This window comes from Ranitomeya imitator, chromosome 3, assembly GCF_032444005.1.
Source record: "Ranitomeya imitator isolate aRanImi1 chromosome 3, aRanImi1.pri, whole genome shotgun sequence".
NCBI classification, from domain to species: domain Eukaryota; kingdom Metazoa; phylum Chordata; class Amphibia; order Anura; family Dendrobatidae; genus Ranitomeya; species Ranitomeya imitator.
Window position 1 is genome coordinate 306,701,799 of NC_091284.1, and position 13,808 is coordinate 306,715,606.

The following is a 13,808-nucleotide window of genomic DNA, read 5'->3' on the forward strand; positions in this document are numbered from 1 at the left end:
TCCTAGGAATGCTTCCACGACAATCCGTCCGTCTCTGTATCAGCAGTCTGTCCAGACTTGTTCCTCCACTCAATGCACAGGGAATCCACAGACTTCCAAATTCGTACTGGGTTCTTAGCAAAGTCTCCGTCTTTACTTAGATAAAGGGTTAGCTCCTCTCCAGGAAACGTTAGCAACACAAGTCTCTCACAGAGTTAAACAAAAGGTTAGCTCTTCTCCAGGGGAACGTTAGCCACACAAGTCTCTCACAGAGTTAAACAAAAGGTTAGCTCTTCTCCAGGGGAACGTTAGCAACAAAAAGTCTCTCAAAAGCTTCTTTTCCTCCAAAAACACTTGCAGTAAATCCACACAGTCTCTTTTTAAGATCTCACAGCAGCTTCTCCTTTTCTTCCCGCCTTTTCTCTCTCAGCTCTCACTTCTCACTTTCACTTTACACTCGAGACACTAGACCCCACCCCGCAGCACACATTGTCTCTGGGAGGTCTGTCCTCTGCTGCAACAGGCAAAAACCACAGGGTCCTAGTGCCCTCTCAGTGGGACTACAGTTCACCCTCTTACATATGTATCTACATTCCCCCTGTGAGCACTTTTGTGGAAAGATTTGCCGTATGGCCCCAATAATATGCAAATGGTGCTGAATAGCTACTATATGCTAGTTATATGGGAATATTGGGTGATGTGATGAACCTTTTTTCTATGCCGGAGTTATATTATAATGTATGATATGGATGATATTGCTGTCTATATAGTGTGTCCAGAATGTATTTCATTATAGGTTCTACATGGTGACCATAAGGATTATTATCCCATTATAAATAAGAGTATCATGAGGGATGTGCAATGTACCCATTAGTACTGTCCGGATGTACTGTTATATCGTGCGCTGTGGACTTGGAAAAGAGAAATACTTTGGCAAACTTCTGTGACAGGCGCTATAATGACCAGCTGTGGACATGCGCATAGAAGCTACTGAAAATCGCAACTGGGGCATGCGCACTGGAGCTCCGGAGCACTGTGATGTCATGGACATGCGTAGTGAAACGCTGAGCCCGGACTGATATGGGCGGATCTGCAATTGGGACATGCGCGGCTGCAGAAGTGACGTTGGATTTGTGCAGGGATTGGCGCCGCGCCATATATCCCTTGGTGATTGAGGAGTCACGGCGGTGTACACTGGAGGGGTGGACTTTGATATGTGTGGGCGGACCTTTTCCGGGGACATGCGTGGTTGGAGTAGCACCTGTGGGTCTGTGTAATGAGGAGCGCTGCCTGCTGGGTATGGTGTGGTCACATGGGACCAACACTGTTTCCGGATTGGGCTGCGCGTTCCATGGACAGGCCTGTGGTGCTATGACAACTATAGATGCATTGCCCTGATAGGAGGATGCGGTCTGTTTACATTTTATATGCTGAGAACATTCTGCTGTATTTTTTGAGCTTTATTACGTAGAAAAAAGCGATCAGGGGTGATTATACTATGCTAGATGATGATCTGTATAGATTGCTATTCATGTGTCATTGTTTTTACTTGTGTTTATGTGGGTTATATTGTTGTATGTTTTTTCTATTATATTATGTGATCCCTATTGGCTGCAAGCTAATTAATGGGTGGGTTTAAGGATATATAATGGTGGTTGGATTGCTTTTGCACTGTGCTTGACAAAGGTCTTCAGACCGAAACGTTGCCGCAGGAGGCAGAATCAAATGTGAGCTGCTTTTTCACTTCCTGGTGTGGCGCTGTCCTTCTCTTCATTTGCAGCTGTAGTCTGATGGTCTCCTCTTCAAGGAGACTATACTTCTTATCATGTATGTTCTCAATAGTCAGCAACAACATGTTCTGGGTGCATGGTAAATAAAGTATGACCCTGGGTGATGGTGGGGGCTACATGAATTACATTGAGAGTTACATTTGTTGTAAATGGTATATAATATTGCTTCTTGCTGCATTACATCAGATAAAAGTGACTTGCTCACAGAATATGTGTGCGGTGTCCTTTGTCTCCAAGTGTGCTTGTAAAATGACAGGCGTAACCTCCTGATTTGGCCTCACTGTTGAGCTGTCATGTCTAGCATTGGGTCAGAATGAAAACAGCTATGACTAGTGTTGAGCGATACCGTCCGATACTTGAAAGTATCGGTATCGGATAGTATCGGCCGATACCCAAAAAGTATCGGATATCGCCGATACCGATATCCGATACCAATACAAGTCAATGGGACACCAAGTATCGGAAGGTATCCTGATGGTTCCCAGGGTCTGAAGGAGAGGAAACTCTCCTTCAGGCCCTGGGATCCATATTAATGTGTAAAATAAAGAATTAAAATAAAAAATATTGATATAATTACCTCTCCGGAGGCCCCTGGACATCACCGCTGGTAACCGGCAGCCTTCTTTGCTTAAAATGAGCACGTTTAGGACCTGAGAATGACGTCGCGGCTGCTGATTGGTCGCGTGCCGCTCATGTGACCGCCACGCGACCAATCAGAAGCCGCGACGTCATTCTCAGGTCCTAAATTCCTAGAATGAGGAGTTTAGGGCCTGAGAATGACGTCGCGGCTTCTGATTGGTCGCGTGGCGGTCACATGAGTGGCACGCGACCAATCAGAAGCCGTGACATCATGGAAGTCCCTAAACGCGCTCATTTTAAACAAAGAAGGCTGCCGGTAACCAGCGGTGATGTCCAGGGGCCTCCGGAGAGGTAAGTATATCAATATTTTTTATTTTAATTCTTAATTTTACACATTAATATGGATCCGATACCGATTCCCGATATCACAAAAATATCGGAACTCGGTATCGGAATTCCGATACCGCAAGTATCGGCCGATACCCGATACTTGCGGTATCGGAATGCTCAACACTAGCTACGACATGTCCATATTCAGTACTTTAATGAGCGGTACCACGTGACCGCTCAACACTGGAAGAAGCTGTCAGCACCCGGAGACCATCTGTCAGTGAGAAGCAGGGACTGCACTGGGAGCAGATGAGTGGGTCACCCACCAGGGCAGTGGATATACTCGGTTCCGGGTCTGGTCGCATTTAAAGGGGATGTCACGGTGGCTGCGATCCGGTCCGTGGCCCTGTGCGCCACCTGTGGTTTTTGGTCAGTAGGGACCGACACTGCTTAAAGGGGTCCTCTGGGGTGATGTTACTGCAGCATAGATGGTGAGGCTTCCCACAGGTGAAGTGGGATCCCCAGGGCTCCCAGTGTGCTGGGCAGAGATGGTGTATGCCAGCAAACAAATGGAGGACACAGAGTTGTAACATCTTTACCTGGTATACTGAAGGTAGCAGTCCACAGTCAAGGGTACCAGGAATAGGTGGTGAGGTGGTCCAGCCAGCCTGGAGGCAAAGGTGATCCCTCTCCCAGGTGAGGTCCGTAAGCCTTCCTACTCATGCTAGTATGCAAGGTCCCTGTTGCCTGTAGCTTGCTGGCAAAGTACTCTCTCTCCTGTCCTGGGACAGTTGCCTGTATGATTGGCAGTGCTCCTAGTGTACTGCTGCACCTTCAGGTGTGGGTGCACGCAAATAACAAAGTCCTATGGCCTCCGGTTCTGCTGTGTGACCTGGAGTACAACACAGCCTCGGGCTCCCGATGCCCAGTTCCTGCGCTTCAGCTCTGAGGGTGCCCGGTCACAGTTCCCCTCTGAGCCCCTTTCCTTCTCCTGTTGCTTGTTTCCTCTGATGCTTCACTAGAATCCAACCCTTTGAGTTCACTTCCTTTCCTGGAGCTGCAGCTCAGTCCTGGCTGCACGGCTCCTCTCTCAACTCTCTTCCTCACTCCTCCACTGTCTCTCCAGACTGATCTCTCTCATCCTCCAGACCAGAACACTTAAAGCTGGGGAAGCTCCCCTGAATCTGGGTTCAGAGCTCCCCCTTCTGGCCTGGATTCAGAATGTATTGTATGTAGGTGCATTACCTGATAAAGGGAATCCTCCTTGCTTCCAAGCATATCGCCCTCCCCGAAAGGAAGGCAACATCACTGTTACCTGGGGTGTTACATGAGTATGATGTGACAGCTGCCGCTTCCCCTCCTGTTATGGCTGGCAATCAGGCAACACAGCGTGCAGTAATCAGCGCACATACAGAGATCTGGCAATAACCAAAAACAATAGGACGAGCTCTGAGACGTGGAATCTCTGTAGACTGCAGTACCTGATCTATCCTCACACAACTATAAGCAGCAGTGGATTGCGCCTATCACTACCTATGCAACTCGGCACTGCCTGAGGAGCTGACTAGCCTGAAGATAGAAATACAAGCCTGACTTACCTCAGAGAAATACCCCAAAGGAATAGGCAGCCCCCCACATATAATGACTGTTAGCAAGATGAAAAGACAAACGTAGGAATGAAATAGATTCAGCAAAGTGAGGCCCGATATTCTAGACAGAGCGAGGATAGCAAAGAGAACTATGCAGTCTACAAAAAACCCTAAAACGAAAACCACGCAAAGGGGCAAAAAGACCCACCGTGCCGAACTAACAGCACGGCGGTGCACCCCTTTGCTTCTCAGAGCTTCCAGCAAAAGTTAATAGCAAGCTGGACAGAAAAAACAGAAAACAAACTAGAAGCACTTATCTAGCAGAGCAGCAGGCCCAAGGAAAGATGCAGTAGCTCAGATCCAACACTGGAACATTGACAAGGAGCAAGGAAGACAGACTCAGGTGGAGCTAAATAGCAAGGCAGCCAACGAGCTCACCAAAACACCTGAGGGAGGAAGCCCAGAGACTGTAATACCACTTGTGACCACAGAAGTGAACTCAGCCACAGAATTCACAACAGTACCCCCCCCTTGAGGAGGGGTCACCGAACCCTCACCAGAACCCCCAGGCCGACCAGGATGAGCCACATGAAAGGCACGAACAAGATCTGGGGCATGGACATCAGAGGCAAAAACCCAGGAATTATCTTCCTGAGCATAACCCTTCCATTTGACCAGATACTGGAGTTTCCGTCTAGAGACACGAGAATCCAAAATCTTCTCCACAGTATACTCCAATTCCCCCTCCACCAAAACAGGGGCAGGAGGCTCCACAGATGGAACCATAGGTGCCACGTATCTCCTCAACAACGACCTATGGAATACATTATGTATGGAAAAGGAGTCTGGGAGGGTCAGACGAAAAGACACCGGATTGAGAATCTCAGAAATCCTATACGGACCAATAAAACGAGGTTTAAATTTAGGAGAGGAAACCTTCATAGGAATATGACGAGAAGATAACCAAACCAGATCCCCAACACGAAGTCGGGGTCCCACACGGCGTCTGCGATTAGCGAAAAGCTGAGCCTTCTCCTGGGACAAGGTCAAATTGTCCACTACCTGAGTCCAGATCTGCTGCAACCTGTCCACCACAGAATCCACACCAGGACAGTCCGAAGACTCAACCTGTCCTGAAGAGAAACGAGGATGGAACCCAGAATTGCAGAAAAATGGAGAGACCAAGGTAGCCGAGCTGGCCCGATTATTAAGGGCGAACTCAGCCAACGGCAAAAATGACACCCAATCATCCTGGTCAGCGGAAACAAAACATCTCAGATATGTTTCCAAGGTCTGATTGGTTCGTTCGGTCTGGCCATTAGTCTGAGGATGGAAGGCCGAGGAAAAAGATAGGTCAATGCCCATCCTACCACAAAAGGCTCGCCAGAACTTCGAGACAAACTGGGAACCTCTGTCAGAAACAATATTCTCAGGAATGCCATGTAAACGAACCACATGCTGGAAGAACAAAGCCGCCAGTGCAGATTCATTCCACAGAGTGAGTACTGACCACTTCCTAAATTTCTGACAATATACTTCTACATCATCCTGACCCTGGCATAAAGCCAGCAGATTTTTCTCAGCCTGATCCACTGAATTAGGCTCATCGTAAAGCAATCCCAGCGCCTGGAAAAATGCATCAACATTACTCAATGCAGAATCTCCTGGTGCAAGAGAAAACGCCCAGTCCTGTGGGTCGCCGCGCAAAAAAGAAATAATAATCAAAACCTGTTGAATAGGATTACCAGAAGAATGAGGTTTCAAGGCCAAAAATAGCTTACAATTATTTCTGAAGCTCAGGAACTTAGTTCTGTCACCAAAAAACAAATCAGGAATCGGAATTCTTGGTTCTAGCATCGATTTCTGATCAATAGTATCTTGAATCTTTTGTACATTTACAACGAGATTATCCATTGAGGAGCACAGAGCCTGAATATCCATGTCCACAGCTGTGTCCTGAAGCACTCTAATGTCTAGGGGAAAAAAAAGACTGAAGACAGAGCTAAGAAAAAAAAGTGATGTCAGGATTTCTTTTTTCCCTCTATTGGGAATCATTGGTTGGCTCCTTGTACTGTTATGGCTGGCAATCAGGCAACACAGCGTGCAGTAATCAGCGCACATACAGAGATCTGGCAATAACCAAAAACAATAGGACGAGCTCTGAGACGTGGAATCTCTGTAGACTGCAGTACCTGATCTATCCTTACACAACTATAAGCAGCAGTGGATTGCGCCTATCACTACCTATGCAACTCGGCACTGCCTGAGGAGCTGACTAGCCTGAAGATAGAAATACAAGCCTGACTTACCTCAGAGAAATACCCCAAAGGAATAGGCAGCCCCCCACATATAATGACTGTTAGCAAGATGAAAAGACAAACGTAGGAATGAAATAGATTCAGCAAAGTGAGGCCCGATATTCTAGACAGAGCGAGGATAGCAAAGAGAACTATGCAGTCTACAAAAAACCCTAAAACGAAAACCACGCAAAGGGGCAAAAAGACCCACCGTGCCGAACTAACAGCACGGCGGTGCACCCCTTTGCTTCTCAGAGCTTCCAGCAAAAGTTAATAGCAAGCTGGACAGAAAAAACAGAAAACAAACTAGAAGCACTTATCTAGCAGAGCAGCAGGCCCAAGGAAAGATGCAGTAGCTCAGATCCAACACTGGAACATTGACAAGGAGCAAGGAAGACAGACTCAGGTGGAGCTAAATAGCAAGGCAGCCAACGAGCTCACCAAAACACCTGAGGGAGGAAGCCCAGAGACTGCAATACCACTTGTGACCACAGAAGTGAACTCAGCCACAGAATTCACAACACCCTCCCCCACCGACCCCCTGGGACAATGACTCAAGTATAAGCCAAGAGGGGCACTTTCAGCCTAAAAAAATGGGCTGAAAATCTCAGCTTATACTCGGGTATATATGGTAAATCCTTTTGCTTATTTAATTGAGTGAGGGGGAAAAAAAGGCAATTTGAAAAATGGCATCTGCCACGCTTGCACAGTAGCAGCTATAGGTGTGTATAGAGATCCGACAGCTGCTATTGCGCAGAAGAAAAAATTCCTCCTCCAAGATGGCGCCACAGCTTTCATCAATCTCCGAGAAAAAGCTCATACCCAGAGAGTAGTCACAGGTCCGAGAGTCCACCACACCCGAAATACATTTTGCATATGAATGCTTCGTCCAGGGGTGATGAGATGCTGGTCAGGTGTTACTAACCGATCAAAACTACTAACTAATCAAAAAGGCACCTATACTGGCATGTAATTCTGATCAAATCACCTGTGTGTAGCATAAATGCTCACTTGCTATGACAACCACAGAGGTCTGCTGCGGATCTTTGGTTGTCATGCTGACCCATTAGTGACCTGTGATCATCGGTGTCACCGATGGGTAGGATTAGCGAGTGGTAAGTGCGAGTTAAATGCCACTATCAGAGATTGACAGCAGCATTTAACTAGTTAACAGCTACAGGTGGATCACGATTCCATCAGCGGCTGTTGCGGGCATATGTCAGCTGTATAGATCAGCTGTCATGTGCCCAGAAAGGTGCGGGCTCAGCGCTGGAGCATGCACCAAACAGGGGGAGTCTAACGTGGGCATACTATTGTACCCAACGTTGGAAAGGGATTAATTATAGGGTGCGTGGGTAACAGACACCCTTCAAATGGTTCTAGTGATACATGAGTGTGCTCTGATAAGGTGTTACCTGAGCATGCCCGTGTGCTAATAGTATTCAAGCTTGCCGAAGATACTCTATGTTCGAGTCACTGTGGCTGCATGTCTCGCGGCTGTTCAACAGCCAGAACACATGCAGGGATTGCATAGTATTTGAGAACGCTGAAGACACTATTAGCACATCATTACTTATTACACATTACTCTATTAACTTTTCTGAACCACTGTGTGTGCACTGTTGGTAATGTAGGACACAATAATCATACACTTATTAAACTACAGCTATATTACCGTATATACTCGAGTATAAGCCGACCCGAGTATAAGCCGACCCCCCTAATTTTGCCACAAAAAACTGGGAAAACTTATTGACTCGAGTATAAGCCTAGGGTGGAAATGCAGCATTTACCGGTGAATTTCAAAAATAAAAATAGATCATTATTTCCCCATAGCTGTGCCATATAGTGCTCTGCACCGTTCATATTTCCCCATAGGTGTGAACCATATAGTGCTCTGCACCGTTCATTATGCCCCCTAGCTGTGCCATATACGGTGCTCTGCACCGTTCACTGTGCCCCATAGCTGTGCTGTGCCATATACGGTGCTCTGCACCGTTCACTGTGCCCCATACATAGCTGTGCTGTGCCATATACGGTGCTCTGCACCGTTCACTGTGCCCCATAGCTGTGCTGTGCCATATACGGTGCTCTGCACCGTTCACTGTGCCTCATAGCTGTGCTGTGCCATATACGGTGCTCTGCACCGTTCACTGTGCCCCATAGCTGTGCTGTGCCATATACGGTGCTCTGCACCGTTCACTGTGCCCCCCCTAGCTGTGCCATATACGGTGCTCTGCACCGTTCACTGTGCCCCCCCTAGCTGTGCCATATACGGTGCTCTGCACCGTTCACTGTGCCCCATAGCTGTGCTGTGCCATATACGGTGCTCTGCACCGTTCACTGTGCCCCATAGCTGTGCTGTGCCATATACGGTGCTCTGCACCGTTCACTGTGCCCCATACATAGCTGTGCTGTGCCATATACGGTGCTCTGCACCGTTCACTGTGCCCCATAGCTGTGCTGTGCCATATACGGTGCTCTGCACCGTTCACTGTGCCCCATAGCTGTGCTGTGCCATATACGGTGCTCTGCACCGTTCACTGTGCCCCATAGCTGTGCTGTGCCATATACGGTGCTCTGCACCGTTCACTGTGCCCCCCCTAGCTGTGCCATATACGGTGCTCTGCACCGTTCACTGTGCCCCATAGCTGTGCTGTGCCATATACGGTGCTCTGCACCGTTCACTGTGCCCCATACATAGCTGTGCTGTGCCATATACGGTGCTCTGCACCGTTCACTGTGCCCCATACATAGCTGTGCTGTGCCATATACGGTGCTCTGCACCGTTCACTGTGCCCTATAGCTGTGCTGTGCCATATACGGTGCTCTGCACCGTTCACTGTGCCCCATAGCTGTGCTGTGCCATATACGGTGCTCTGCACCGTTCACTGTGCCCCATAGCTGTGCTGTGCCATATACGGTGCTCTGCACCGTTCACTGTGCCCCATAGCTGTGCTGTGCCATATACGGTGCTCTGCACCGTTCACTGTGCCCCATAGCTGTGCTGTGCCATATACGGTGCTCTGCACCGTTCACTGTGCCCCATAGCTGTGCTGTGCCATATACGGTGCTCTGCACCGTTCACTGTGCCCCCCCTAGCTGTGCCATATACGGTGCTCTGCACCGTTCACTGTGCCCCCCCTAGCTGTGCCATATACGGTGCTCTGCACCGTTCACTGTGCCCCATAGCTGTGCTGTGCCATATACGGTGCTCTGCACCGTTCACTGTGCCCCATAGCTGTGCTGTGCCATATACGGTGCTCTGCACCGTTCACTGTGCCCCATACATAGCTGTGCTGTGCCATATACGGTGCTCTGCACCGTTCACTGTGCCCCATACATAGCTGTGCTGTGCCATATACGGTGCTCTGCACCGTTCACTGTGCCCTATAGCTGTGCTGTGCCATATACGGTGCTCTGCACCGTTCACTGTGCCCCATACATAGCTGTGCTGTGCCATATACGGTGCTCTGCACCGTTCACTGTGCCCCATACATAGCTGTGCTGTGCCATATACGGTGCTCTGCACCGTTCACTGTGCCCCATAGCTGTGCTGTGCCATATACGGTGCTCTGCACCGTTCACTGTGCCCCATAGCTGTGCTGTGCCATATACGGTGCTCTGCACCGTTCACTGTGCCCCATAGCTGTGCTGTGCCATATACGGTGCTCTGCACCGTTCACTGTGCCCCATAGCTGTGCTGTGCCATATACGGTGCTCTGCACCGTTCACTGTGCCCCATAGATGTTCCACATAAATTTGTGCCGCCGCTGCCGCAATAAAGAAAAAAAAACACATACTCACCTCCCTTGATTGCAGCTCCCGGCGTCTCGTTCCGGCGCCTCCATCTTCCCGGCGTCTCTGCTCTGACTGATCAGGCAGAGGGCGCCGCGCACACTGTATGCGTCATCGCGCCCTCTGCCTGATCAGTCAGAGAGCAGAGACGCCGGGAAGATGGAGGCGCCGGCCGGGAAGATGGAGCTGCGCCCGGCGGCTGGAACGAGGACAGGTGAATATAACATACTCACCTAGTCCTGGCGATCCTCGCGCTGTCCCCTCCTGTCCCCTCCTGCCTTCGGTGCCGCAGCTTCTTTCTCTATCAGCGGTCACCGGCACCGCTGATTAGAGAAATGAATAAGCGGCTCCGCCCCTATGGGAGGTGGAGCCGCTTATTCATTTCTGTAATGAGCGGTCCCACGTGACCGCTGAAGAGAGGAAGAAGCTGCAGCACAGAAGACCGTGGGACGGCAGGGACACCGCGAGGATCGCTGGGACTAGGTAAGTATACCTCAGCACCCTCACCCCCTCACCTGCCGACCCCACCGCTACCGTGACTCGAGTATAAGCCGAGGGGGGCACTTTCAGCCCAAAAATTTGGGCTGAAAATCTCGGCTTATACTCGAGTATATACGGTAATAATGTAGTTTTCCAAGTTAATGTATTAGCTTGCAAACTTATAAATTTAGGATTACATCAATATCTTTTTGTGGTGTTTTATGGCAGGAAAGAAACACCAACTCCATTTCTTATTTGTGTGTGACATCTTACATCTGAACTTGACTCCAGCATGAACAAATGTTGCTTTTTTTACCTTGCTGTATGCCAGATGTGTGTTCAGTGCATGAGCACAAGCAATGCCAAATCTTATGTAAAAAATAAAGGAAAGTCTTGGTATAGATAAAAATTTGTTTCTACATGATGCATATATATAGTTTACATATCCGGATGGGCACGGAAATGCTCATAAGACGGGTGGGTTGTGCATAACATGCAGTGGTATAAGTAGCCTATCACACACTTCTCCGATAAAATCTATAATCTAGTTCCTTCAAGTATATATTTTGTAATTATGAACCAAAAAATAGCTTACCGCATGTTGTTGGACTGGAGAATAAAGGACGTAGTGGTGATTCTGGTTAGGATCCATGTCGTAGCTCAGGAGGCCTCACTGAATCATTTACACATGCGGAAGCAAGTTTCTTTTTGCTTTCAAAGTACAGTGGTTCATGTCATAGGGTTTCTGGGGAGTGGCCGGAATGAAAGAGGTGAGGAGTGTGTGCTCACAGGGAGGGACAGGTTTGTCCACTTTAGTTTAATAATATCAAGTAGACAGAGAACATAACATCTGATGTTTGGATATGCTGTAGTTATTCCTTGCTGCATATGGTGGTGACACAGATTTACTATGGTAGTGCATTATGCTTCATTCCCAAAATGAGTTTTTAGTGAGTTTTTCATGTTGCAGATTTTCTGCACCTAGCACCTAAATTATTTTAGTTTTTTACATGGTGTTTTTGTGTACGTATTTTACATGTGTTTTCATTATTATGTAAATAAAGCTGCTCTGATTTTTATACTTCCTGGTATTTGTATGATACAGTCAAGTGTGGATTATATGTATTTTTGGCATGCTTCAGCAGCGGAATGGCACTAAAGATGCATGTGTTTCAAATCTGTAACATTTCATTTTATCTTGTGAGAATGCTCAGTTCTGTGCAGATTTTTCCCATAGCTTTGCATTAGATGTGGAAAATCCACAGGTAAAAAGAAGGAACAAGTATTTTTAGTGAAGGGACTATTCTTCAGGTGTTTGCACCATACAGCCTCACTCCATACGGTATAAGGGCAGTCTCACATGTCCAGATATTTCCTGTGCGAGAAGAAATGGTCCCGGAGCTATCCGTGTCCGTGTGTCTGTGTGTGCACGTAGGCCATCTGTGTGTCATCCGTGTGTCATCCGTGTATCCGTGTTTCTCATCCGTGTGCTGTCTGTGTGTCTGTGTTTCTCATCCGTGTGCTGTCCATGTGCATACGTATCACACAAAAAGGTTTTGAGGTCCATATGAGGGGTTAAGGCATTAATTAAAGGCTTGGAACTTGCAAAGGTGTGATCCATTAGTGATGATGTCTTAAAACAGTTCCTAAAATTTTTAGACAATGACATCTTCTTAGGGGTGTGTGTTAGCACTCCTTGGGTGTCACAAATATGTTTACTGACAATGAGACGTTGTTGTGGTTGGCATGGCTTGTGTCGTGTCGCTCTGGGGTTCGCCATCATATGCTTGATGAGGAACCACAGCTGCAGAAGAGGCTATGGGTTCACCCTCTACTCTTGCTACGTGGGGCATATGGTCATTTTACAAAATTGTATAATGTAAGCCCCCCCGCTCAGACAGCAGGAATATAGCGGGGGTCTCATGTCCTCATTGCCCAGGGTTTCATGGAAGCCGCTGAGTTCCTAAACTGCATCGGTGCCCTGGATGGTAAACACATTTGTGTCAAAAAGCCGCCAAACTCTGGTTCTTGTTATTTTAATTACAAAAAATATTTTTCCGTTGTGCTCCTGGCTGTAGCTGACAGCAACTACTGTTTTGTTCTTGCTGACATTGGGGCATATGGGAGTGCCTCTGATGCTCGCATCTTTAGAGCTTCCAGATTAGCTCGGCGACTTGCTGAGACTAATTTAAATCTGCCACAACCATGTGTGCTTCCTGGTGCGCCAGGCCCACCTGCACCATTTATCATGGTTGCTGATAAGGGTTTTGTGCTCTCAAGGCATGTTCTTTGACCATTTCCACGTCGTGGTTTGGACAACCGGAGAAGAATTTTTAACACTCGACTGATGATAGCCCGGCGATTGGTTGAGTGTGCTTTTGGAATCTTGACTTCAAGATGGCGTATTTTTGAAACTCAAATCCAAATGCATCCAGAAAATGTCCAGGCAGTCATAAAGGCTACTGTTATTTTGCATAATTTCTGCCGACAACAAGAACCAGCCTTGGATGATGTTGATGATGGTAGAGTGGGTAATGTGGCATTACCAGAGGAAAGACACCATGCCTCCCGAGTAGCTCACTCTGCCCTTATAGTGAGGAATATTTTTGCTGATTTTTTTATAACACCAGAGGGTAGTGTGCCATGGCAAATGGAGGAGCCCAACTAATGCTACAGTTAAATATGTATTCTGTCCAAAAATGTATTTTTGATTTTTAACATTGTTTGTTTCCTTTTCTAACAAATTGGTTAGGGCCTCACAAGGCAATGAGGACCCTTGACATGGTTTGTGAGCATAGCTCATTGAGGTTAGAAAACCAAAAAAAGTGCTTTAGTAAGTCAGTAAAAAGTAGGTAGGAGTATTTAAAACAAGAAAATGATAAGGGTGCCCATACTTATGCACCTGCCAAATTTTGTTTGAATGCAGATTGCACATTTTCTGTTAGTACAATAAACCTCATCTCAAG

At 47.5% G+C, this 13,808-nt stretch overlaps 1 protein-coding gene across 1 annotated transcript in view; it reads right to left on the reverse strand.

Annotated features, from left to right (window-relative positions):
• The window catches only part of C3H3orf52 (chromosome 3 C3orf52 homolog), an 87,907-nt gene extending 76,325 nt beyond the window's left edge, over nt 1-11,582 (reverse strand). Inside the window, exon 1 of the mRNA XM_069756588.1 lies at nt 11,438-11,582. Coding sequence (XP_069612689.1) covers nt 11,438-11,494 — 57 coding nt within the window. The 5' untranslated portion in view covers nt 11,495-11,582. The remainder of the gene's footprint in view (nt 1-11,437) is intronic.
• Between the last annotated feature and the right edge of the window lie 2,226 nt (nt 11,583-13,808).